At 56.2% G+C, this 26,721-nt stretch overlaps 1 protein-coding gene across 1 annotated transcript in view; it reads right to left on the reverse strand.

Moving 5' to 3' along the window:
- Positions 1–7,350: 7,350 nt before the first annotated feature.
- Positions 7,351–26,721, reverse strand: part of TTYH2 (tweety family member 2) — a 35,359-nt gene continuing 15,988 nt past the window's right edge. Inside the window, exons 4-14 of the mRNA XM_032870711.1 lie at positions 25,040–25,260; positions 21,013–21,108; positions 20,393–20,465; positions 16,015–16,084; positions 15,699–15,754; positions 15,378–15,470; positions 15,054–15,146; positions 13,367–13,509; positions 12,539–12,724; positions 11,986–12,064; positions 7,351–7,685 (exon numbers count right to left, since the gene is read on the reverse strand). Of these exons, the coding sequence (XP_032726602.1) occupies positions 7,605–7,685; positions 11,986–12,064; positions 12,539–12,724; positions 13,367–13,509; positions 15,054–15,146; positions 15,378–15,470; positions 15,699–15,754; positions 16,015–16,084; positions 20,393–20,465; positions 21,013–21,108; positions 25,040–25,260 (1,191 nt within the window). The 3' untranslated portion in view covers positions 7,351–7,604. The remainder of the gene's footprint in view (positions 7,686–11,985; positions 12,065–12,538; positions 12,725–13,366; positions 13,510–15,053; positions 15,147–15,377; positions 15,471–15,698; positions 15,755–16,014; positions 16,085–20,392; positions 20,466–21,012; positions 21,109–25,039; positions 25,261–26,721) is intronic.

A 26,721-nucleotide genomic window follows, 5' to 3' on the forward strand; every position in this document is an offset into this window, starting at 1 on the left:
AAATTACAGGAAGAAAGCAAACATTCCCCCACTCTGGTTCCCCAACTTCTCCACAAATGCATCTTCCCTTCTACCCATCTGCCTTTAACTGGGCAGGTGCAACAAAATTCCCAAGATGGCACTTTGCCCAACCATACTAACAAGCCCCAAAATGACAGCCACCAACACCTCTCCACCCCCCACTTGGCTCCTGCTCCCACCAGTGCCTCCAGGTAAAGGGCTCTCTGGGGTGGGTGCTGAGGGTGGTGAGGGGGGCGGGGGGCAGGAAGGTCTGCAAGCCCCACTGAACTGGCTCTGTACAGTCAGAGGCAAATTAGACCCAAACAAAGCGTCCAGAAGAAACAGATCAGCTCCCCAGTGGAGAACTGGCTGGTTGGGACTGGGAACACACACATCCTCCTCCCCCTTCCCTGAGCCCTGGAAGGCTAAGCCCCTGCACACACACATGAATCCCCGGGTGGGGAAGTAGGGTAGTGAGTAGGGAAGAACAGGGAAATGGGAAAAGTTGAAGGAATTCTCCACTTAACTTTCTCATTTTATTGCAATGATACGCTACAGGTTCCCCACCCCCACCTGCACTCAGAAGACCTGCATGCTTGCAATGGCCTTGGAAAGCTCTGTTCTCTGGCAAAACAGCCATCACCCTTGGGCAGGCCCATCTCAGCTGCCCTGGGAAGCCAGCATGAGGTCATATAATTAGGAGTATGCCCAGGCATCCGGATAAAAACAATTTTCAGTATCTCTCTGATCTCTGTCCAATCCCAGGGGAACTGGCTACTGAGATTCTTTGCTGAGAGCAGTCCCCGCCCTGGCCACCCCCAGGCCAGTCCAGGATCCACTGCACTGCTGTCCACCCCCCACAATTCTTCTTCCAATTTTTTTTTCTATTGCGGTAAAATACACATAACACAAAGTGGATCATCTTAACCATATTTAAGAATGCAGTTCAGAGGCCCAAGGTACACTCACACTGCTGTGCGGCCATCACGACCATCTATCTCCAGAACTCTTCCATCTTGCATAACTGAAACTCTATACCCATTAAACCCTAATTCTCATTTCCCCTCCCCCAGCTCCTGGTGCTCATAATCCTCCTTTCTGCCTCTATGATTTTGACTACTCTTAGCACCTCATATAAGGAGAATCGCACATTATCTTTTTGTGATTGGCTTATTCCACTTAGCATAATGTCTTCCAGGTTCATCCATGGGGCAGCCTGTGTCAGAATTTTCTTCCTTTTTAAGACTGAACAATATTCCATTGCCTGTACGATGACATTTTTGTTTATCCATTCATCCACTAATGGACACTAGGATTGCTGCCACTTTTTACGACTATGAATAATGGTGCTGGGAACGTGAATGTACAAACATCTCTTTGAGACTGGCTTTCGATTCTTTTGGGAAGTAGAATTGCTGGGTTCTACGGTCATTCTATTGATTTAATAGAATTTCTTGAGTTTTAATGTTTTGAAGAGCCACCATACTGCTTTCTATAGCAGCTGCCCCATTTTACATCCCTACTGATAGAGCACAAGGGTTCCGATTTCTCCACATCCTTTCCAGCACTTGTTCTTTCCTGTTTTGGGATAGTGGCTCTCTCTCTTTTTTTTTTTTTTTTTCAAGATTTTATTTATTTATTTGACAGAGAGAGAGAGAGCTCACAAGTAGGCAGAGAGGCAGGCAGAGAGAGAGGGAGGAAGCAGGCTCCCTGCCGAGCAGAGAGCCTGATGTGGGGCTCGATCCCAGGACCCTGGGATCATGACCTGAGCTGAAGGCAGAGGCTTTAACCCACTGAGCCACCCAGGTGCCCCTGGGATAGTGTCTCTCTTAATGGGTGTGAAGCCACATTTCAATTCACCATAGCTTTGATTTGCATTTCCCCAGCAAAGAGTGATGGTGAACATCTTGTGCTTGTTGGCCACCTGTATGTCTTCTTTGGAAACATGTCCACTCAAGGCCTTGGTCCAGTTTTGAATCAAGTTTTATTTTGTGGTTGAGTTCTCTATCGATTCTGGATATTAATTCCTTATCAGATACATGATTTGCAAATATTGTCTCCAGTTTTGTGAATTGTCTTTTTGCTCTGTCGATAGTGTCTTTTGGTGTCCCCAGTTTAAATTTTTGTGAATCCAACTTGTCTACTTTTTCTTTCATTGTCTGTACCATTGGGGTCATGCTCCAGAAATCAGGGCCAAATCCCATGTTATGAAGTTTTTACTCCATGCTTTCTTCTAAGGGTTTCATAGCTTTAGGTCCTACATTAAGGTCTTTGCCCATTTCGAGTTAATTTTTGTATTTGCGTTAGGTAAGGGACCAACATAATTTCCATGTGGATGTCCAGTTTTTCCAGTGCCATTTGTTGAAAAGACTGCCCTTTCGGGGCGCCTGGGCAGCTCAGTGGGTTAAAGCCGCTGCCTTCGGATCAGGTCAGGATCCCGGGGTCCTGGGATCAGGCCCCACATCAGGCTCTCTGCTCAGCAGGGAGCCTGTTTCCCTTCCTCTTTCTCTGCCTGCCTCTCTGCCTACTTGTGATCTCTGTTAAATAAATAAATAAAATCTTAAAAAAAAAAAAAGAAAAGAAAAAGACTGCCTTTTCCCCATTGAATGGTCCTGACCCCATTGTTGAAAATCATTTGACCACGTATGTGAAGGTTTATTTTGGGACTCTGTTTTACTCCATCGGACTCGTGTCTTGACATCATGCCAACATTACTCTTTTAATTATTATGGCTTTGTAGTAAGTTTTGAAACCGGAAGTGTGAGTCTGCCAGGTGTGTTTTTCTTTTTCAAGATTCTTTTGCCTATTTTGGGCTCGAGGAGATTCCATACAGATGTTAGGATTGGTTTTTCTGTTTATACTGCAAAAAATGTTATTTTTCAATAGGGGTTGCGTTCAATCTGTAGATCACGTTGGGTAGTACTGACACCTTAATGATATTAAGTCTTCCAATCCATGAACATGGATATCTTTCCATGTATCTATTTCTCTCAGTTCTTTCAGCAGTGTTTTGTAGATTTCATTGTATAAGACTTTCATTTCTTTGATTAACTCCTAAGGAGTTTTTTTTTTTTAGATTTGATTATAAATATAATTATTTTTTAAATTTCCTTTTCAGATTGTTCACTGTTAGTTTTGATTTACAGACAAGTTGTAAAGATGGTACAAAGAGCTCCCACATACCCCTGCTCCTATTGGAATGTTTATACCCTCCTCAAATTTATATGTTGATATCCTAATGCTCAACGTTGATAGTGTGCAGAGGTGGGGCCTTTGGGAGGTGATTAGTCATGAGGATGGAGCTGTCATGAGTGGGATTAGTGCTCTTACAAAAGAGACCCCACAGAACTCCCTAGCCCCTTCCACTATGTGAGAACACAGCGAAGAGGCACCATCTATGAACCCAGGAAGCCTTGTCTATTTGTAAACTCCATGAAGTCAAGGGCCACAACTGCCTTAGATGCTCCCATAGCCCCAGAATTTAGAGACGGTGATGTGCTAGGCCAGGGGCCAGCAAACTACACACTACTATAAGAAATAGTAGGGTGCCTGCGTGGCTCAGTCGGTTAAACATCTGCCTTCAGCTCAGATCATGATCCCGGGGTCCTGGGATCAAGTCCCATATGGGGGGGGGTCCCTGCTCAGTGGGGATCCTGCTTCTCCCTCTCCCTCTGCTGCTCCCCCTGCTTGTCTCTATCTCTCTGTCAAATAAATAAATAAAATCATTAAAAAATTAGTAAATATTTTAGGCTGCAGGTTGAGAAGAAAATCAAAGACGTGGCTGCTTCCATGATAAGGGAGAAAACTATTCCCACACATTTGATTAACAAAATTAAAAATATTATATCGAGTTGAATTTTTCTGTCATACGGGTCTATTAATGAGAGGGATGGAATTCTTTGGATGGGGGACAACAATTGGTTTTACTGAGGTTCAGAGTTAGTCTTCTCTACTGTCAAAATCTGTTGCAAATATTTTATTATTTTTTTTAAGATTTTATTTATTTATTTATTTGACAGAGATCACAAGTAGGCAGAGAGGCAGGCAGAGAGAGAGGGAGGAAGCAGGCTCCCCGCTGAGCAGAGAGCCCGATGTGGGGCTCGATCCCAGGACCCTGGGATCATGACCTGAGCCGAAGGCAGAGGCTTTAACCCACTGAGCCACTCAGGCGCCCTTATTATTATTTTCTAATATAGAATCTATACTCATTGGCTATTGAGGCAGCAGGTCAGATGGGGCTCACAGGTGGTGGCTGTTTGCTGGCCCCCTGTGCTAAGCCATCGATGCACTTTTGAAGGGGAAAATAGAAATCTGAAAGGGAGAAGAAAGGAAATGCTCCCGGTCTGGGTATTATCTGTCGTGGGGACACAAGGTGCCTCGAGTGTTGCTGCGTCAGCAGTTTATAGCCAAGAGGCAGGGATATTGCCCCTGCAGCTTGGAAATATGAGACTGTGAAGCTCTGGAAGAGAAAAAATGCACCGCACAGCCTTGTTTAGGAAGACTGGAGATGGTCCAGCTTTGGAGCGGGGATCACTCTGTCACTGCCCCCCGTGGCTGAGGGAGCCCCAAATGACAGCCTCAAACACACACCCTTGTTCCTGGCAGGAGCTCTGCTGCTTCCAGATGGGGGCCTGGTGGAGTTCACTACTTCCCCTCTGGGAGCAGGTTCCTGGGTCTGGGGTTGGGGCTGTTCGGAGAGGTTTAGAAACAGTAAAGCCAACAGGTGGATGTCTGCCTGCTTGGCAGACAGGCTTATTCCCCCCACTTCCTTCCTTGGGTGAGAGATTGTGGCTCCCAGGACAGAAATGTAGGTCGCAGAATGACATACGTGGGGAGCCAAACTGCCCTTGAGCTTGTGCGTGCTCTCACGTGGCCTGCTTCCTGCTTCCTGCAGGGCCCACCTGCCGCTCAGGTCTTCTCTGTGGATCCCAGAGACTATGAATGCCCCCAAAGTTGAGTACTGAACTGCAGTTACCTTTGAACAGATAAGATTGGGCAGGGTTACGGAAGGCACCTGGGTGGCTCAGGTGTCCATCTGTCTGGCTGTTCATTTTGGCTGGGGTCATAGGATCAAGTCCCACGTCAGGCTCTCTGCTCAGCAGGGAGTCTGTCTAAGATTCTCTCTCCTTTTCCCCTCTAAAATAAATAAAGACATCCTTTTGTTTTGTTTTGTTTTAAGATTTTCTTTATTTACTTGAGAGAGAGAGTAAGAGAGAGCATGAGAGGGGAGAAGGTCAGAGGGAGAAGCAGACTCCCCATGGAGCTGGGAGCCCGATGCGGGACTCGATCCCGGGACTCTGGGACCATGACCTGAGCCAAAGGCAGTAGCTTAACCAACTGAGCCAGCCAGGCGCCCTAAACAGATAAATCTACAAGAAAAAACCAGATTGGTTTCTCCATGGCTCCCAGCCCGAGACGAGGGAGGAAGGCACCTGTCCTACTAGATGGGGTGGGGGAACATCCCTACTTCAGAAACGCCCCAGTTCCGATGCTCAGCTTTGAGGGATGAGCAGTTCTGAGCCCAGCATGTTCCGCTGTGCACAGTCCTCTGGGTCACGCCTCAAGTGCTCCCAAAGGACGCATCAGCTGCTCCCTCCAGGAAGTTCCTCGAAATGCAGTCAATTCCAGGAGCCGAGACTGTGGCAGCCACAGAGTCGCTAACAGGGCGTTGAGCCACAAGCACAGAGTTGGAGTCTGCCCTTCACGAAGGGTGCAGAGCATCTCAGGTGCCCCTGCCCAGAGAGGCACCCCATGGAGACAGAGTTCAGGTACAGAGAGCAAAGCTAGGGAGCCAGCAGCTGGGGGATGTAGCCAGCCATGTGACCGTGGCCCCAACCCCATCTAACTGTCCAGGGGCACCTGGCCTGGGCTCTGGGTTAGACACCTGGGCTCTGCCACTTGCTCCAAGTCCCATCTTTTAGTCCCTACCCTGAGATCACCAAGATCTGCGGAGAAGCCCTCTGGCCCGTGACCCCACCGGCGGGGAGCATGCGGCACCCTCATTATCGCCGCCGTGGAGGAAGTTAGATGGAGCGCACGTTTTAGTACAAGTGGTTTATTTCTCCCCAGGCGAGGGCACACACGTATCAAGCGGAGGCAAGCCCACCTGGTCCTTCAGGAACCACCGAAGGAGTCTAGTTTAGTTTACATGCATTAAAAACAACTCTACGGTCGCCAGCAACAAAATGTTAAGAAGCAACGTCGTGGCGTTGCGGGCTTCCTATCTGCATGCGATGGGGTCATACGCGGACACATTTATGGTACAAGGTATTTCTAGGTTAGCGCAGGTGAGGTAAGAGTCCAGGCGGTCCTGGGCCCTGTTGGGTCACAGAGGCTTGGCTGGGCGCTGGGAGCCACTGCTGTCAGCATTCTGATGGGAAAGGAGGTCTTCAAAAACGGAAGTGGAACCCTTGTCCCCAGCAGGGTCACCCCGTGTCCCTGGCTCTGGGTGTGCAAGGCGGTGGGGGCATCAGTGTTGTGCGCTGAGTTGACAGGAGATGAGAAGCACCAGAGACCCTAACCCTGGACCCTCAGCAGGCAGGACGGCGGGTCATTATTTCCTCCTGGCCAACAAACGCCTCCTCACGGAGCAGGTACAGCTTATCCGGGCCCCAGACAACAGGCTGGCTACAGGGTTGGGGGAGGGGAAGAGGCCTGCCTCAGGTCAAGACACGACCATCCCACCTTGCTAAAACCTTTAAGACAGAACTGCTTGAAGACCAAAGGGAGGGGCAGTTCACCTGGGCAGTCCCCAGAACAGGGGGGTGCGTGCGGGGGTCCCTCTTAGCTTCTTTTGGGTCTTAAAGGGCCTCCCTCCTTGAATGGGATGAACCCACCTCCCCATCAAGCCTCAGCTTGGGACAGCAGGTCTCAGGGACCAGGACTTTAAAAATCCTCCCTTCCTCCAGACCCTCAAAGAACTGATGCCAGCAACACCTGACAAAGAATGGTATTCAACCCAGGGGGAAGGAACGCGCCCCAGACCTCTTGTAAAAACTGGATGTGCTAGGAGTTTCAATTCTTTGGATCATCACAATATTTAAAACACTTGGGGTGGGGGGAAGAGTTAGTGTCACTTTCAAAGTGTCTATTAATGCCTGAGACTGTCCCTATCCGTAGTGAACCAACTCACAGCATCGATTCTGGAATGGAGGAGAGGCAGTGGAGGGCGGCAGAAGAGAAGGTGGGTGGGCTGTGGCAACTGTCACTCACCTTCCCAAGGGGTCTCCCTGCGGAAAGCCTGCCGGGGATGCGGCTGTGGCCACCCCCCAGCCCTGGGCCCATCCCCTGCACGGCTCTCCAACACCCTCGGAACGGCCAAGCACCCCGGGGGGCATGGCCTGCGTGGACAGGAGGGCAGAAGAGGGAGAGGCCGGCCCGGGGTCATGGGTCTTCTCTCTGCCGGGGCCTTGGGTCAGGCATCTCAGCCGAGCTCAGGTGGATTCTCCCTGAATCGCTGATGCGCGGGGGCAGCCTGCCCATCCCGCGGTCCTGCCCCCGGCCTCCAGATGCCTTTGGTTTCTATTAAAGAAACACAGCTTGTGCCGGGATTTGTTAAAAACCAGAACGGATGAAGGAGGCAGGAACCTCTGCAGAAAAGTGCGTTAGGCTGGAAAGTCATTGCCGTAGTGTCTCAGGTGCTCGTCCGCCACGGACAGGTAGGTGGCCCTCATGCTGGGAGAATACTGTGGGAGAGAGGGGGAGGGGCACGGTCAGAACAGGGTCACACGGTACATTCAGAGCAGACACTGCGCTCGCAAAGGTGCGGGCACTTCTTGGGGAGCCAGAGCAGGAGCCAATCTTTGTCATAGGCATTTTGGGGGGACACTAGAGTGGCTCAGGCAGGCTTCATTGTTGGTGATGCCTCCAGTCCCGGGATCACCAAGGACATGGGGGTCCCAGCCTTAAATGCAAGGCGCACACACAGATCAGCCACCCTCCCCCTGCTATGACAGCCACAGCCACTCCAGGGCATGGGACAGTGTCAGGGTGCACCAGTGCACTGGGAAGCCTGCCTAGTGAACAGGCTGAGGGGAACAGGCCCCTAGAATCAGAGACCCACGTTCAAATCCCAGTTATGCAGCTTATCCATCCCATGACCTTGGCTAAGGCTCTCCGACCGCTGCGAGCCTCAGTTTCCCCGGCCAGCAGAGGGACCCGAAAGCCCTCAGCAGTTCCCGTGGGAGGATGGAGACCATCAGACAGGCGAGACCCGTCGCACAGCGGTTCTCACGCTTGGCTGTGTGTTACAAACTTGGCTGCGTCTAAAAAAACATCCTGATGCCCGGGCCCTACCAACCAGTGATTTTTTTTTATTGAGGTAAACCCACATCACATAAAACTCAGCATTTTAAAGTGCCACCAGCATTTTTTTTTTTAAAGCTCTCCCAAATGCAGCCAAGTCAGAGAATCAGTGACCTAATGGAAAGTTCTCAACAGGTGTTAGCTAGCTGCTGCTCCGAAGCGGGGAGATAGGGCTCCCCACATTACCTCATCTCACATCCCAGGCCCTGCTTCTGCATTTCTTTTTTTTAAAGATTGTATTTATTTGATGGACAGTGCAAGTGGGGGGGAAACAGGCTCCCTGGAGCCTGGTGCAGAGCTCGATCCCGGCACCCTGGGATCATGACCTGAGCCGAAGGCAAGCGCTTAACCCACTGAGCCACCCAGGCGTCTCTGCTTCTGCATTTCGAACGGGCTCCAGATGCTTTGGGTCTGCTGACTCGGAGTAGCAGGGTTAGTCCAGCAGGAAGGGCCCTGAGTATCTCCTGGCCCAGGGAAGTTTTGTGGGTTCAGGTCCAGGCTGTTCACAGCAGAGAGGGGAGCACACGCTCCCAGCTGGCAGAAGCCCTTTAACCCAGTGGTTGGTAAGCAGGGGTGATACCTGGCAATGTCTGAAGACATTTTTGTCTATCCCAACTGGGGAAGAGGGAGACTTAATTGGTATCAAAAAGGTAGAGGCCAGGGATGCAGGTAGACATCCCACAGTGCCCAGGACAGCCCTGTCCTCCAGATGGACCAAGCCCATCAATAGTGTGGAGGGAGAGGAAGCCTATGCCAGACCCAGACCCAGACCCGAGGTTCTCCGCGGAGCTTCCCAGACCTGCAGCCTCAGCTTGACGGGGCCCCAGCCCATATTTCCCGAGTCAGATGCGGGGAGTGGGGTACAGCAGGAGCCTGGGTTGCAACAAGGCCTCCGGGTGATTCTGGTGCACACCCCAGGGTAAGCATCTCCTTGAAGCACTATTGCCCAAACTTCCTTGAGGCTCCACTGGCTGCTTGATAACACTCAGAACTTTCCAGGCGCCTTCCTGGGATTGTCTGCTCCAGTGAGTCTGGAGTGAAGTCCTAGCATCGGTATTTTAAACAGTTGCCTGGCTCACTTTTGTCCGTCCAGTCTAGGACACAGTGCCTGAGAGGACACGAGGGGTTCCTCAAAGGGAGAGCTGGGGGAAGGCACGTTTCCAGCCAATGGAACAGGCTGTCCATTCTGACTGCCTGGTTTGCCATCATTCCCCAGAACGAAATCCCCATTGGTCCCAGAGATGGGGCTGGAAGAGGAAGGGATCCAACCAAACGTCACGCTTGCCCAGTACAGAGCAGGTGCAGGGGGAGGGCAGGGGGCGGACGGCCATGCTGTCCACTGGGGTGGATGTCCACATTCTCATGCTGGGGGTTCCTTGGTCAGCAGCATCCGCTGATGCCTCTTCGAGCCCCTTGCATGGCAGGAGGTGGGGGAGAGGTCCGCCCTGGGGCCAGTAGGGCCACCAATTCCCCCAAAGCAGTGAGAGTCCCCAGGCAGGTGACTCTAGGGAGAAAAGTGACCTCTGTCCTCCAGCCTCGAAAATAAGGCCAGTTCTTGTTGATCTCCAGGAACGGCAGGGAGAGTGGCCTGGATCTTTCCAAACAGAAGGTAATCCAAAAATCATTTTTATTTGGCATCACGATGCATAGAGTCATTCATTACTCACAGATCTCCCCCCAGTGATGTTTTGCTCAGATGATTATTACAATCACCCTGTATTCCTGGGTCTACAGCAGCTGCCGGGAGGAAAACGAACCCAGGAGGCTTCCAGGTGGAGAAAGCCAGGCTGGGATTTAAGAGGTGCCTACTCGGAACTGTGGGCTCCGACCGGCCCCCTCATCCCTTCCTGAGGACCTCAGGAAGCAAGGGCTATGCCTGGGTCTAGGGCTGTGCATAAAAAGACAGCATGTGGGGTGCCCTGGGCACAAAGAGCAAGATGGGGTCGTGCTGGAAAAGATGGGGGACCGGTCAGAGCAGGGTCTCTCAACCACGGTGCTGGGGACATTTGGGGCTGGATCATTCTTTGTGCTCTGGCTATCCTGTGTGCCCTACAATGCTGAGCAGCGCCCCGTCCCTCGCCCACTACACGCCCGTACCACCTGCCCATGGACTGTGACAACCAAAAATGCCTACAGACAGCCAAGTGTCACCTGCGGGCAAAAGTGCCTTTGTGTGAGAACCCTGCTCAAAGGTGTGGCCGAAATGCTACCTGCAGCACGGGACCACCTGCGACCGCACAGTGCAGCAGGGACACCTCCTCCCTCCTCCCAAAAGCCCTTATTGCAGGAGCCACTTTCCTGGGCCTCCTCCTCCCCCAGCGACAGGTTGCACACTTGCCGGAGACAGACGCTAGGTGTCCTCCTCTTTCCCAAGTGTTTGGGGCTGCTTCACCGGATATGCCTGCCTGGTTCTCGGGATCCAGGCACATGTCGGCAGCCCCGTGTCCCAGAGTCCAGTGCTTCTAGTTTGGCAGCAGGACGGCCCTCCCAGACCCCCTGAATTCAAATGCCTTGTCCCTCTCTGATAGACACCTGGCTGCAGGACTCTCTTGGGTACCCACCCCCATTGCAGACTTCGACCTTGTTTTCCACTCCCCCTAACACCCATTTCCTATAAATCCCACAGCTTGTGGGGAAGGTGGTGAAAGATACAGTCAGGAGCTCCTCTTAGAGCACCTGCAGGCCCTCCTCCCCCATTTATAGTGACCGAGATTCCAATGCTCGCCACCACCCTGAAGTGTGCCCCGTTACCATCCCCACTCCACGGGCGGGAAAACTGAGGCACACAGAGAAGAAGTGCTTGTCCAAGGTCATAGAGGTCTTAAGCCAAGATCTGGGTGTGAACCCAGGCATTTGGCATGGGAGTCTGTGCCCTTGAACCCCAAAGTCTACTGTCTCTACTGGTAGTCATGTCCTTTGGGAGAGGACAGAGCCTTTTCTCTCGAACGTGACCCCCTCATGCCACCGGCTCCTGCCCCAAGCAGTGACTCGGTTCCTTGGCTGGACGTGGGTGTGGGCGTGGGCGTGGGGATGTCCCTACCAACAGCAGAGCTGAGGGGCTGGAGGAAGGCTGGTGTCCCAGCCACCACGGGGGCTCTAGCCGCAGCCCAGGGCAAAGACCCAACAATATCCCCGGAGCAAAAAAGGGACGCTCTCTCTTCTTAGATTAGTTCTCTCTCTTCTAGATTATTTTATTTAGCAAACTTATCACTGTAAATGACTTCTTGGTCCCTCTGAGATGTATATAAACCTTTTTAAAGGCTAAATTGGGCTCTTGCCAGCTTTACAATCCAGGAATGTTTTCTTAGGGTCTGGGAGGCATCTCACTGGAAGGTAAGCATTAAGGAGGACCGTCTATTGCTGTGGCAATTAGGGACACTGACGGCCACCCTAATTAGCACATACTTAGGACGGCCTGGTGCACAAAGGTGCTGTGGAGTCTTGCTTGGGGACAGGCGTGCCCTGGGGTGAGCTGTCTGGCCACATGGGGGTGAGCTTTCTCTCTCTGCAATGTCTTTAGCGGCCTGTCTGTGACCTGCATGGCCATCCGGTGCAGGAACTAAACTCTTCTGTTTTTTCCCACCTCTGTGGGGGGGATTCCCTGGACTGGCAGAAGTCTTATCTTTACTCATTTCTCCACAAGGGCCACAGCTGTGATTTTGCCCGGAGGGCCCAGGTTACCGTGGGAGGAGGGGAGCCTCTTCCAATGAGGGGCACGTTCTCGTAGCGTGGGTTCCCGCCGAAGAGCATGGCCTGGTTCCTGCAGGGGTTGAGGGGAGCGCTCAGCAGGGGGAGGCATGGGGATGGGGGCGGGGGTGCTCGCGTTTGGACAGGAGGGGCCCATGGGTGCGCACGTGCGAGGAGGGGGATGCCAACGGACCACGGAGGGCGTGTGGGCAGGAGAGCTCAGGGAGGCCCAGGGGAGAAGCAGCGGCCGGGGTGCCAGGGGCCAGCAGCAGCACAGCCCGGAGAGATGCCGCTCCTGGGCCCTCTGATCTGCCCTGAGGGTCTGCCGGGAAAGGCTTGGTATCTACCAAGGGCTATTCCTCAGGCAGAAGTGCTGGGGTGGACCCTGGGGCAGCAGTGGGGGGCCGCTGCGGGCCTCTGACGCCTTCCTCCCCCCATGGCTCTCTGAACCTCAACGTGCGGTCCTCGGATCTAGCTCCCTGAGGGCGGGGCCCCAGCTGCGATGTGCGGGGGCAGGAAGGGGGCGCCCCGGGAGCCCGTGACGTACATGTACTCCGAGACTGGGGCGTTGGAGATGGTCTGAGCCGGGGGCTGCAGGCTGGTCTGGCTGCCCAGGCCGCTGCTGTAGCTGCAGAAGCTGCGGAGCTGCCCCCGGGGTGGGTTGTGAGCTGCCATGCGTCGGGCCTGGGGGTTGAACGGGTCGTCACTGTCGATGTCATCGTAGTCTCTGTCCCTAGAATAACACACAGGACACAGCCGGCTGTGAGGGCCGAGGCTCAGAGGCAGGCGGATCCAGGCTTCCTTCCCAATCTTTGCTGCCAGAACTCTGTGGCTACACGTGTTTGCATCAGCTTCCTGTACAGAGATCACCAGTTCCCAGCTTCATGCCCACCTCCTCCAGGTAGCCCCCCATGTTGACCCCGTCACACCGACCCTCCCTTCTCTGCTACCTTTTGTCCGATCTATCCACATGCACTGTAATACCATCTCATCTCTACCTCCTCAATGCGAACGAAGGTGCCCTGCTCACAGGGCTACAACCTATCCCTCTTGGTATTCTGGGGGGGCCCCTACGGCACCCAGAGCCCTCATCATCTCATACCACAATGTCCTGCAGAAGAAGACAGGACAAGCAAGGGATGCCAGGCTGTGGTATGACATTGTCACCATCCTCAGCTTCGCTCCTGCCCTGGCCCCTCGGAGCCTCCTTTTGGGAGTCTGTCTGGACTCTCAGGGAAGCTTCTGCAGTGATCCAGCCAGCCTGCTGGGGCTGAATGCCAGGCTGCCCCTGCCATCGTCCCAGATTACCAGCTCCGGGCTCCGTCTCAGAGCAGAGCTTCTTGCCTGTTCCCCCAGGAAGCCCCGGGCAGCCCACCTCGTGGTGAAGTGTTTCCAGGCCCTCGGTCCTGCACAGATCATGGTGGAGAAGGCCAGGGCAGCCAGGAGGGAGAAGAGGGCGAGGTACAGCAAGCCTTCGATGCCATCATAGCAGATGCCATTAAGGGCGTCCAGGTAATCCTATAGGAGGAGGAAGAGGGACAGGTAGCTGGAAAGCAGGTCAGGCCACAGCCTGGGGTCTGAGCAGGTCTCTGAGAGCCCGTCTCCCCAAGCCTGTGTTTGCAATTGTCTATCTTTCCCCCTCCTGAGCACTCTGTACAGCCCAGGCAGGGCCCACACTCTGGGGCCCAAAGAAGGGGCTTCTTGGGTTCACTCCATAAGCAGATGCTAACCACCTACTGTGTGCCAAGCATGCAAGGGTCAGCTCTGAGTGAGACAGACACAGCTGCGGGGCTGGGGAGCCAGGAGCCAGGGGACATTTAGTCTTAGACCAGGTGAGAAGGAACAGCTTGTGCCTTAAGCTGACGAGGGAAGGGGACAAGAGGGGCACATTCAGGAGAGAAGAAAGGCCAGCGGGAGACAGGGTGGAATGGGACCAGGTCACACTAGGCCTTGCAGGCACGTGAGGACTTCGCATTTGATCAGAAGGTAATGGGGTGTGACAGAAGGGAGGTGACCCAACCAACTTTTACAAACACCACCACTGTTGCTGTGAATGAAAGGTCATGGGAGGTTCAGGGGGCAAGAGAAGGGGGGGCAGCCAGGAGGCCACGGCTGTCACCCAGGGAAGGGGGGTGGTCCTTGGATCATGGTGGAAGTGGGGAAAGGAGAGCAGTGGTCAGATTCAGGATACGTTTGAGAGTCTAGATGCTACAACTTGCTAAGGGATCCAATGTGGGTGTCTGGGAGGGAGAGGGTACATGTTCTCGGCTCTAGTCAGAGTGCCAGGGTCCAAACCCAAGCTCTCGACTTGAGGGCTCTGGAACCTTCCGTGAGCTACTTTACAGATCTATGGATATCTACCTATCTATCCATCCATCCATCCATCCACCCACACACACAGTTTCCTGACCTATAAAACTGTCCATGAAATAACATGTATTTTACGACATTGACAGGGACAACTAATGATATGGTGGATACAACCGGCACAAAACAAGGGTGAGCACTTGGCCTCACACGGCAGCCAGGAACATCCTATGAGCCTTCATGCTAAATCCGTACGGGATGGGAGAAGTGTCCACATGCACTGGCTTACTGCCTGGGGGGAGGAGGGGATGCACATATGCCCAGAGCGCTCCTCACATTCGAGGCTGTCTGGCGTTCCAAGTTTTTGGAGAGGTGACCCCGGCAAGGAGCGGGGAGCGTCCACTCGCAGCCAGGGAGATGGACGGGCTGACCAGATGGCCGGGAGTCTGGAGTCTGGAGAAGGGCCTCCCTTATGCAGGTCAGGATCCCCCAACGTTCTAGAGCTAGCCTGATCCAACCCTCCTATCCCTGTCCCTTGGTACCTTTCACGGACTTTCCCTGTCTTAGCTACTTGGGAGAATCAAGAAGCCAGACACCCCTCCTGCCTTCCTATTGTTCAGCTGCTGTGCCATGCCGGGGCCTGCAGGGAGCCCCGACAATCACTTCCCTGGCCCCTACTGGCTGCTCTCTGGGAACAGAACATGTGGCCTGCCAGGGTACCCTGTCCCACCTGCCACCCGGGCCCGCCCCGGCACCTTGTGCAGCCCTCGGCAATCCAGCATGGCCGTCAGCTGGTGGAGGCCGGACTCGGAGGAGTTCAGCAGGAGCTGGATTCCCAGCAGGTCCTTCTGAAGCAGACAGACACGCAGAGAGGCAGACAATGAGCGGCAGGGGCGGGCTTGTGGCTAAAACCGCGAGCAGCCGGGTGGGCAAAGAGGCCAGGGAGGGCCCTCCTCAGCCCGGCTCCGTGAAGCCCCGGGGCTGAGGACGGGGAGGTGCGGGCAGCGGGAGGGCTGTCAAGGTCCAGCGGGGGTGCCCCCGCTCCCAGCACAGACGCCGCGGGAGGCGGGCCGCCTTACCTCGGCCGTGGGGAAGAGAGGCACGGCAAACTGCAGCAGGCCGGCCACCTGGCTCTGCATGGTGGTGAGCGAGCGCTGGGAGACGGTTAGCACCTGGCCAGGAGAGACCAGAGAGACCACAGCCCTGCCCTGAGGCTCCGCTTCCCCTCCCCAGCAGCCCTGCCCCCATCCCTGCCCCGCCCTGCACCCCTCGGGCTTCCTGCCACTCCCAGTGTGGTCCCCGGACAAGCAGCCCCGGCCTCACAACGAAGGGAAAAGCCCCCAGCCACCTACAGGTGCTGGGCTTCGGGTCCAGAGGGGGCGGTGGGCAGGGTGGGATACCTGCTGGAAGGGGCTGCTTCCACTCTGACCGCAGTAGAGGTAGTAACGGGTCACTTCTGCAAGGCAAAGACGGGGGATCAGGCGGGAGCTCACGAGTGACCAGGCCCTCACTCCCCTCAGCGGCCCAGCCAGGCCCCGAACGCCCCAAGGAGGGCCCTTGTAACAAACGGCACAGAGGTCCAGCTGGAGCGAAAGTGTCGGGGGGCTGGGGGTGGGGAGGGGTTCGGTAACGACAGGGCAGCGAGGTCCGGCCAGCCAGGGGCCTGGTCTGAGTTTCCGGAGCGGCTCGGACAGCAGAGGCCCCGAGGTTCGTTACCTGGGCGGACCTGGCCCTCGGTGATGTTCAGGAGGAAGGTGTCGGGATCGGAGCAGAAGTCACCGGTGCCCTGAGACAGGGAGGGATGGAAGAAAGTTCTGACACCAGGGCCCTGCTGGAGCCGGTGCCCTCAGGCCCAGCCGCTCAGACTCCTCTGCTCCGTCCTCCCTGGGCTTGAGTCCCACTCCCTTCCTAGCTCTGTCAGTTTGGGCAAGTCACTTACTCTTCCTGTGTCCCAGCTGCCTGAACTCGGACAGAGAAACACTACCCACCCCGTAAATTCACGGACGTAAAAAACACCGAGGCCAGGCTTCTGGCAGCATCAGCTCGTACTCTGTCTCTGAAAGCTGCTTCTGGGACGGACCCCAGGGCCCGAGCACCTCTGCCAGGCGTGTCGGGGTGTGACTGCACCGTGGCCTTCATTCATTTTGGTTTTATTTTTGGCCTTGCTGTTATCAAGCCCCACATACTTTGGGGTGCCGATCCATGAAGCATCCCCGGGACTCTCTTCCTAAAGAATTATGTCAGGGATGCCTGGGTGGCTCAGTGGGTTAAGCATCTGCCTCTGGCTCAGGTCATGATCTCAGGGTCCTGGGATCGAGCCCCGCATCGGGCTCTCTGCTCAGTGGGGAGCCTGCTTCTCCCTGCGCCTCCTGCTCCCCCTGCTGTGTTCTTTCTCCCTCCCTCTGACAAATAAATAAATAAAATCTTAAAAAAAAAAAACACTGAAAAACCGATAACAACAACATTGAAAGAATTACGTTGGCCCCGAATCCATCTCTGAGCTGTGGGTATGGGTCCTGCTGAGGATAAGATGGAGGACTGGGAGGAGTGGGGGGCTGGGAGTTAGGGGACACAGACTCCGGGCTCTGCCACCATGAGCTAGAGGGCTTGGACCCCATAGTGTGGCCTGGAGAAGTGACCGTTAAGGGGCTATGGGCTGTGTGGGAGCAGGAACCCTCCCCCTGGGATTGGTGGGAGCAAGGACCCATCCCCTGGGCCAGGCCCCTCTCAGGTCCAGCCTGGGGGTACAGTGGGACCCCCGGGGAAAGGAGGGCTTCCATCTTTCAGAACAGCCAGGGGGAAGCTCTGGCGCTCCAACTTGTTTCTAGGGGTTCCCTGAGCTGGGGACCCCTCCCCAGGGCCCTGCACTGCTGGAGCTCTGTCCTCCTTTGGGAGGGGCGGCATCAGGCTCCACGCTGGAGCTTCATGCATTCATTCCAAGTCAGTCAGTATTTATTTAGCATCTACTGGATACCATGTGCCTTTCCAGGATGAGATCCAGGGGCGAGCTGTATCGCGGTGCTTATGGTCTAGAACGTGTGTATGGGGGGCTGGGGAATAAGATCCCCCTCCAGACTCAGAGCTCCCCCAGAGTCACTTCTGTATACGCATGCAGGCACACACACAAGCACACACACGACCACATGCTCGGGACCCTGGGAGAATTGCTCTCTATGCAAATCACGACCGTACATCCACCAGACTGATTCATTACCATAAATCAGAGCCACAGGACCGGCAGGCCTACTCCTGTCGCTGGAGGGGCGAAGAGGGAGGAGCCAGACCTGAGCGGGGCTGATGGGAGGCCTTGGGAAAAATGAAGAGGGAGGCCGCCATCTTGGCCTGGGTCCCAAAGTGTTTGGGATCTGTCCGAGAGGCTCCCCTGGGGATGTGGCCTCCCACCCCCGTCAGGTCAGGTCGGCCCTTCAGACCCTGCAGTGAGGATTCAACCCTCTGTCCCTGTCCACGTAGCCCAAGGCCCCTTTGTGCCTCACTCACACAGCAGGGCTGGGGATGGGGGAAGAAGCAGGGGGCACGGACCACAGGCAGAGACGCCCAGGATCCAGCCCAGGATCCAGCCCAGCGGAGGCAGCGCTGGAGAACGGTGACAATCTGGAGGCATCCCCCTGCACCCCTCAGGCAACAACATAGATGCTGGCCAACAATGAGGTTACAGCTCATTGGCCATTTCCTGCATGCCTCCCGGGGCTTCACCGACCCACCCGATCCCTCTGGGGCAAGTGCTATGCTTCTCCCCATTTCACACTCGAGAAAACTGAGGTCTGGAGGGCTTCAGAACTTTCCCAGGGCCCCCCAGCTGGGAAGGGGCAAGGAAGGGGGACACGGACCAGGCAGGAGGTCCCAGAGGCCACCCTCCTACTCCCTCACCGTGACTCAGTCAGGTGGGCCCGGCCTCCCCCTTGGTGGCTGGATTTGCAGGGAGCTGCCTAGCTGTCCCAGTGTGTCTGGATGACCCCCACCCCCATCCCCAGCCTCCACTATCCCCTTCTTTCTTCTCTGGTGCTTTCTCTTGTCTCTGCCTTCAGCCCCTCACCCTCTCAGGGTGGGCGGTCGAGCGGGGCGGGGGCAGCAGGCTAGGGTGGCCAAAGCCGAGAGCTCAGCTCCCCAGCCTCCCACTGGGAGCTGATTCCCAGGGGTGGAGTGCCTTCTTCGAGGAGGTCCTCTTTCCGGGACTGGAAGGGATGGTTTGGGAGGGGCTCAGCGTCTGTCCTCAAAGGGGCCCCACAGTGCTCAAAGAGAGCAGGCCGCCCAGCGCAGGGACAGCAGGACCACACAAAAGCTTCTACAACAGCCTGACCCGGCCTGCCTCCCGCCTGCCTCCTGTCCTCACCCCACTTCCCATTAGAATGCAGCACGGCCAGCAACCCTCTCAAAGGCGCATTCAGCTCCCTCACAGCCCTCTCTCACACAGGCCTGACTCAACAATTAGGGAAACGGCCTTCCTCGCCAGTGTACTGGCAGCCCAGGGCGCCCAGCTGGGAGATTCAAAGGCCTCTGGTCCCTCTGAACACTGCAGCCAGGGGTGAGGGAGAAGCCCTCTCCGGGAGGAAACTGGCTCCCCGAGGGCCGCTCAAGGTGGCAAGCTGGAGGCTTCCCCTGCTTCCAGAAGGCAGAGGCGGCGCAAGGGGCAGGAGTGCCCCCCGGAGAGCTGGCCTCGTGCAGGCTTCCCTGTGCTCACATGTGTTCCCAAAGGAGAGGCGGCCGGCCAGGCAGCTGTGCGTGTGGCTTGGACCAGCAGCCGTTCCCTTGGACTGGGTACCCGCTCAGCTGCTGGTGACCCCAGGATCCTCTGCGGCACAACCTGGGCCCTCCTGTCCTGCCCTTCCCTGCATCTTGGGGGGCCCCCAGCCCTTGGGATGTAGGCTCATGCCTGGCTAGTCCTCCCTCACACCCAAAGCGGACACCACGCAGTGGGCAGAGGGAAGAAAAGAGGAGACACCCAGCCTGTCTCCCTCCAGGAAAAACTCTGCCCGAAGGTGCTGGGAGCCAGGCGGCACCGGGGTAGGCCCCGTGGAGGCAGACTGCTCCAGCCTAGAGTGACTGGACAGCCCCAAGTCCCAGGGCAAGGTGTGACTTCAGGGAGAAGGCTTCAGGGAGAGTCCTCGTTCGTTTTTTTACACCCAGGTAGCTAAGGTGTTACAGATGCAGGCCATGGGCTGACTTTGTGGCCCCTGAATCAGGCAGGGGTTCCCCGAAATCCCCTGGTAAATCCTGACTGCTCCCCCCGACTCACACACTCACACACACACACAGCTTGGGCCTCTCTCCGTTCACACGGGATCCCAGTGAGCTGCCTACAGGCCTTTCTTTGCAGACCGAGTCCACGTCAAGAGCGAACATCGTGTCCTGGTGTCTGCATCCTTGGACACCCGGCGTGGCTGAGAGCCATAGAGCCAGAGTCCGCTGAATCCAAGAGCCGGGCGTGGCTCCACCTGAGCACCAGGTCTCTCAGCGACCAAACATAGCTACACAGGGAGCATTCCCCACCCTGCATATGTGTGTTTTAAAAACATTCTGGGGTACCACATCCAGAAACATTAACACCATTGTGTTTCAGGCCATGTGTGCGAGTCCGAGGCAAGGGGACGGGAGACAAGCTAAGCGTCACGTTCCACGTTCCCAATGCCCGGGGAAGGCGGCCCAGGAGGGTGCTTCGGGAGCCCGAGGCTTCGCCAGCCTGCGGTTGAGACCCCGCTCGTCCCCATTAGACTGGGTTAGTTCTTCACACGCACAGAGTCACCTGGTCATCCAAGCCTGGCGTCACAAGCCGGGGCTGAGAATGGGCCAATGGGGTGTGAAAGGGATCAGGAATCAGGCTTCTCATCTTGGCCTTGTCCCTAAATACCTCATGATCTTGCGTAAGCCTCTTCCTTTCTCTGGGCCTCTGTCCCCGTAGGAAGGGCAAGGGGACTGGTGAGGCCGATCCAAGCCCTCTCGGTTCTGAGAGTCTAGGTTAGGAACAGAGACCGGAAGCCGGTCCTGCCCTGGGGACTCTGGACAGGACACCTCAACATGCCCCCAGACAGATGGTCCTGGTCGGACCAGCCCCCACCCCCACCCCCACCCGACTCACCACAGCGGCTGCGCTGTCAGCAGCGAGAGACATCCAGCTGAGGAACAGGCCCAGCGCCCCACAGCACAGTGTCCTGGGAGAGAGGCACAGCCAGTGGGATCTAGGCGCAGGCTGGCAGGTGGGAACCCCGCGAGGGCCGTCACCCCACCACCTTCTAGTGACCTTCCTCTGAGCCACCAGCCTGTCCCCCCACGGCTCCCAAGACTCTGGCGGTCCCTAATTATCCGCTGCTGACTGCGGGCCGAGAGGTACGGAGCCCAGTGCCTGGAGCATCGGTCCCTCGGCCGAAAAGCCACAGCTGTGAGAGCACGGCTGCGAGGAGGGCTTGATCAGAGACCCTGGAGGCTCTCACGCTTGGGCCCCATTCCTTCAGCTGCTCAGCAGCCAGGCCCAGCGACGTGTAGGACACATGGAGGCAAAGCCCAGTCCTTGCCAGGTGTCCAGATGCTGCAACAGCGGCTGCCGTCTCCCTCCGCTGCCGGCCGAGGGGGGCTCGGAGGGCGGCTTCCGGCCACTGCCCCCACCACACGCTCAGAGCTTGGCCAGGCCCCCATCTCTCTCTCACGGTGACACTGTCACCCCCCCCCCCGGCTGTCCAGCCCGCGTGCAGGGATACTCACGAGACCAGGAGACACCTGGAGCGCCTGGCCAGTCCCAGGCAGGCGACGAGGCAGATGACCAGGTCCAGGATGAAGAGCAGGAGGTAGGAAAGCCACCTGGGTGAACGGGGGAGAGACGGTCAGGGGTGGGGAGGGGGGTCACCGCACCGGTGCCCAGCAGTGCCCAGCGGGGGACACCTGCACAGCAGCCCCCAGGCCAGCTTGACCCTTCACTGTGACGTGCTGCCCCAAGCCAGCAACCGAGCGGGAGACGAGGCTGCACACCCTGCCCCGGACGGGAAGGACCAGGACGCATGGCAGACGGGCTCTTCGGGGACTCCCAGGGCTGCACCCCTGGCTGTGCCTGAACGAAGGGGTCACGCTCCCCACCCAGACCGAGCATCTAAACCAGCACGGCCGGCCAGAACTTCCTGTAGTGACGGGCATGTTCCAGATCTCTGTGCTGCCCAGTGCACCTGGCCCTGCCCACGCGTGGCTCGGGGAGTGGAGACGCGGCCCGGGCAACAGAAGAGACTTGTGTCTCATCTGAGCTGCTTCTAATTCATTTACAAGCCAGTGCCACGTGTGCTAGTGGCCACACGCTGGACGGAATGGGCCTACGAGGTCTCTGCAGCCTCCCACGGGTACTGCTCCGGACCCTCCTGCTGCTTTCAGAACACTCACCGGCATCAGATCAGGCCTGACATTTACGTCCATGGATCTAAGAAAGCCCCTAAGATGCCCACGTCCATGGTGAAGGCTCAGCCTGGCCTCCCTCAGGCCTCCTGTCTCGCCCTCCCAGCTGCCTGGGACCCACTGCTTAGGACACACAGGCTCGTCTCAGCAACATCTGTGCCAGGTACGGGGTGCCTGGACGCGGGGTTGGGCTCATTCCCAGACCACCAGGGAGCTCAGGTAGGGCGAGGGAGCCCCAGGGAAATCCCTCACTCCTTGACTCCTTGGGCCTGTCTGCCCGCCCCCCACCCACCCCCAAGCTGCGCTGATGGGGAAAGGCCATTGCACACCAGTGGGCAGACCCTGACAAGCTGCCTCTCCCTCCCTTGGGCCTCAGTTTCCAAATCTTTACTGCTGGAACCTTCTCAGGGCTGGGTGGAAAGCTGAATGTTCACGAAGTACAAAGGTTAATAAGGCATGCCACCGAGGGATCTCAAAGTCTCCGCTTTCCTGCTTCTCCAAAGCACGGGCTAAGGAATCCACAGGGCTTAAAGTCCAAAGGCATTGATGCAGTCCCAAGCAAAACCCCGAGAGTTCCTTTCTCTTCTACACAGGATCCCCAGAGAGGGCCTTACCAGTGAGCACCAGGCTCACCTAGCAGCCACTGCCTAGCAGCCTGTGGACACAGGAGGCAGCGGGGACAGACAGAAGGGACAAGCCCCTGGACAAAGAAGCCTTTGGATCATTATGATTTCTCTTGATGCAAGAGCCAGTTAAATTCAGGGACCTCTCCTCTCCAGCAATGCTTCACTAACACCATCAGGAGGGTGAGAAGGAGTTTGGGAGGGTGGGTGGGAACAGCGCCAGCTGTACGAAAGGACGAGGGTCCCAGAGGGAGGGAGCGAGCACTCGGAGGCCCCCTGGCAGCCAAGCCAGGTTCTTCCCGTCTTTGTGAGTGGAGGCTGAGTGCCAAGAAAGGGCGCTAACCGAGACCCCCCTTCCACCAAGGAGCCAGTTTTCCTAGAATTGGAGTCAGGGCAGGAAGGGGCCTCAGAAACTACAACCCCATTCCACAGATTGGAAAACAGATGGAGGCCCGTGGGAGGAGAGCCCAGCCCAGGAATTCTGGACTTTCCCCCTCCTCTGTGTGTCTTCCTGCAGGAGACATGGCCAACCACCAGGGACCTCTCAAAATTCCAGTTCATGTTTCAAAACCTAAAGATTTCTTACTGCCTTTCTCCCTGCTGTGCACACCAGCAGGAAATCAGGTTAGGATCGCCTCTCACTCACTCTCCACGATCGTGTTTCCGTGTTTTCTCCACATCCACACCTCGTGTTGTAAGGAGTTCCTGGAAACAGCTCTGCGAGACGGATGTGTTTTCCCAGAGGAGCCCAGAAATGACCTGGGATGTGTTTCTAAGGAACAGGAGCTGCGCAGGCCCTGATTCCTGGGGCTCTCATGGATCCGGCCTCTGCAGGCACCTTGGTCACACCCCTTTTGAGCCTCTCAGAGAGGCTTGGCTTTTTTTAGTGCCTCCAATACTTAGCTGGGTCTTGTATAAAAGTGCCAAAAAAACACGAGCTTAGTTGGATGGCTCTGCTCTAGAGTCATCTGGAAAACAAAGATGGGGAGTCTGTTCGGAGGAGCCCCTCAGGCTGGTGAGCTCGAGGAATGAGGCCCCTCTCTGTCCTGGGACAAGAGGGGAGAGAAGGAGCCGGCAAACAGCGGAGGGAGGAAGGCACAAAACACCATTGGTTTTCAGGGGCCACTGGTGCTAATGTCCTCAGACTGGGCCTTTTCTGCCCCAGCCTGAACAAGGGAGCTGGGACGGGGGTCAGAGGGCACCCCTTGGTCACCCACACTGAAAACAGCTGATATGCTCTGTCACCACCCTGCTGCCCATTTTTAATGGAATCACCTTAAAATTAAGTCCCTTTTGATATGTAAACTGACTTATTCCAACTCTTACAGTGTCTCATGCCTACGGGGGGCCCTTAAGGATACAGAGTCCCACTCCAGGGCCGCTCACGGAGAAAGGCAGGGTCAACGTGGGCACCCACTTTCCACCTGTCCCTGACCCCCGGGACTAAGCTTTCACACGCTCAGAGGAAGAATGTCCCTCAGGTCACAGGACTCATCAGATGTCACTTTTTTAGGTCACGAGTCATAGCCCATCCTCGGAATCAGGAGTTTCTGTGGCTGGGGAGAAAGGCCATTTTGAATGTGAGCAAAAAAAAGAAAAAAAGGAAAAAGTCTGGTGGGAAACCAGATCCGTGATATCTGGGGCAAGCAGGGGCTGGATGGGGTGTGGGACCAAGGAGTGGGGAGTGCCCGCCTGAGCTGGGGACTGACTTCACACGCTTCCCTTGCCAAGGTCCGGGTTGATCCTACCCAAGGGGGAGAAGGGAGAGCTCTGGACAAGTTGGGGTCCCATTAGAAGCATTTCCTCTGTGTCCTTCTTAGTCAGCCCGGGGTGGGGTTTTCTCATAAAGGAGAAATGAATCCAGAAAACCAGAGTAAATTGTGCAACAGGGCGGGTAAAGGCTCTGACCTTTGCTAAATGGCCTGAAGGGGAACCAATGCATTGGGGAAGAGGTGGGTCCAAAGAGCTGATACTTGTTCTTCAGGACTCATTTACCCCTTCCTCACCAGGGCCCCCCTCCCTCCGTGCAAGGCGCTGGGCCCTGGAGGAAAAGAGATGTGCACTTGGTGGGCGTAAGTCCCCCTTTGGCCAGGAGTCCCTGAAAGCCCAGACGGCGGCCTCCTTCCTTGGCTCTCCTCAGGGCGACCTTCAGTAGATGCCGCCCACGGAAGGAGGCAGCCTGTCGCTGGTCAGCGGGCCTGTGTCCAGCGCCCTCACCTGGGATGGGGTCTGGGGAATGGGAGGGCAGGGGAGATGTACATGGACTCCCAAAGCTTATGGAGGTACGAGTTTGTACTCCTGAGTACGGCAAGGGAGGCTCCGTGCAGACCCCCTGCACGCGGCCGAGCCTGTAGGTGTAGGGAAGCCCGCCCCACAAACCCCACAAACCCCACAAACCCCATAAACCACTGGCATCTTACCCACCCCACAAACCCCATAAACCACTGGCATCTTACCCAGTACCAGCCACGAAGGATGCTGGTCCCAGGGGTCCCTGGAGGCCAACTTCAGCCTCTCACACGGGATCTTGGCACACCGCCCCCTGTCTGCCCCTTTCTGGGTCTCTGGGGCCGGCCTGCCCAAGGAGGCGGTTCTGGACGCCCACCACTCAGCACACACACTCCTCTGGTCCCAGGAATAGCTCACGAACGCCCTGCCTGGGCCCCAAGACACAGGCTGGGACGAAGGAAGCCGCCCCCGGCCGCGCTGGCCCTCCCTCGGGCCCTCACCTGTAGTATTCCATGTAGCCAGTCTGGTCGGCCAGCTCGGTCAGCTCTGTGGTGACCTCCCTCCACACGGGCAGCCCCGAGAGCTGGACCAGGATGTTGGCCGCCATCTGCTGCACAAACTTCAGCGTCTGGATATAATCGCCCCGGGCGGCAAAGATCTCACTGAGCCGGGCCAGGTGCTGCTCGAGGTCCACCTTCATCTTCTGGGAGGTTCCAGACACCTGCGGGGGGGGGCCAGGGTTGTGAATCTGGCCTCCAGGGGGAGGAGGCGTGCAAGCCACAGGAGGACAGAGAGGCCCTCCTGTCCCCCAGCCCTCACATCCCTGCACCAGGGTGGGGGGCAGGCCTGATCCGGTCTAAACCAGGACCGGGGCTCCCAGATGGGGAAACCGACAGGAGAATCCGTTTTACTTCCTTGAAGAGGATTCCCTTAAAACTCGAAACACCTTGGATCAGAAATTCTTTTTCAGACCAAGGGATGGAATGGAAAAGTTCCTCTGTTCCTCTGTTGCTACCTGACCTTCTGTTCCCACAGCAGGATTTCTAAACACCTCCCAAGAGAAAGGCTCTGTTGTGGACCCAGCAACAGCTCCCGGCCTCTGGAGCCCGCGTGAAGCCAGAACAATGACACTTTGAAATGACACAGACGGATGGATCCTGCCTTGGAAGAGCCTGGACATGTGGCAGGAGGAGGTCGGCACCTGCTCTGGGGACTCGGGCCCCGCCTCCGCCCCACCCCACCCTGGGGCACGGCTGTCCTGCCAGGTGGATGGACAGGCTCCCTTCTTTGGTGGGGCTGCAAGGGCCGGGAGCTGGGAGCTCCAGAAGGAAGGAAGCGACTTTCTTTCCAAAGGTACAGAGGGAAGGACAAAGGTGGTGACTGTCTTTGGCTTTCCAACCAGGAGCCCAAGGACGGCCTGGTCCTGGAGAGGTGCTTCCAAACAATCCAGATGCAGGGTCCCTGCCGGACCCAGGGACATAGCCTGGGAACCCCCAGCTCGCCCTTCCAGTCCAAGCCTGCTCTGAGCCTGTGTTCCCGCTGCAAGGGCAAGAAAGGCTCTGTTGCCGTAACTGTCACACCAAACTGACAGGTACCACCGGCTGGAAGGCGGTGTTAATCCTCTCCTGGGGCTGGAAGGAAGATAAAATGTCACCGAGGGGCGTCATCCCACAGGCAGCCCTGAGAGTCCTCGGAGACGACACTCCTGGTGACCAACTCCGCTGCTGGTGTGTTAGGGAGACTCGAGGGCAACTCTGTGGCCTTTCACATCTGTGCTCTTCTGCGGGTGCCTGGTTCCAGACAAGAGAATGGCCCTCTTTGCTCTGTTTGTCTTTGTTTTTTCAATGTCAGCAGCTTGTTCCATTTCCAGGCTTGTTCTCCGTTCTTACACACTGGGTAAGGCCTAAGAGATACTCCGGGTTGGGCTGTTTCTAGCTTCATGCGGAAGAAAAAAGTCATAACAACGATCACCCCAATCAACCCGCCTTTCCGTTCAATGAGATCAACATACAAGTGCTTTAGAACCATTGATCCAAAAGGTACCGTTACTAAGTGCTGAGATCGGAGTCTTTTTATGTTCCTGTATTATATACGAGGAACTTTGGAGCAAAGGGCTGCTAACAATGTTTTCCTGCAAGACGACTTCTCCTTCCCTAGCTCATGATTTTAACTTCTTCATTTC

The sequence above is a fragment of the Lontra canadensis genome, unplaced genomic scaffold, assembly GCF_010015895.1.
Source record: "Lontra canadensis isolate GAN:19392208 unplaced genomic scaffold, GSC_riverotter_1.0 scaffold41, whole genome shotgun sequence".
In the NCBI taxonomy this organism is placed as follows: Eukaryota; Metazoa; Chordata; class Mammalia; order Carnivora; family Mustelidae; genus Lontra; species Lontra canadensis.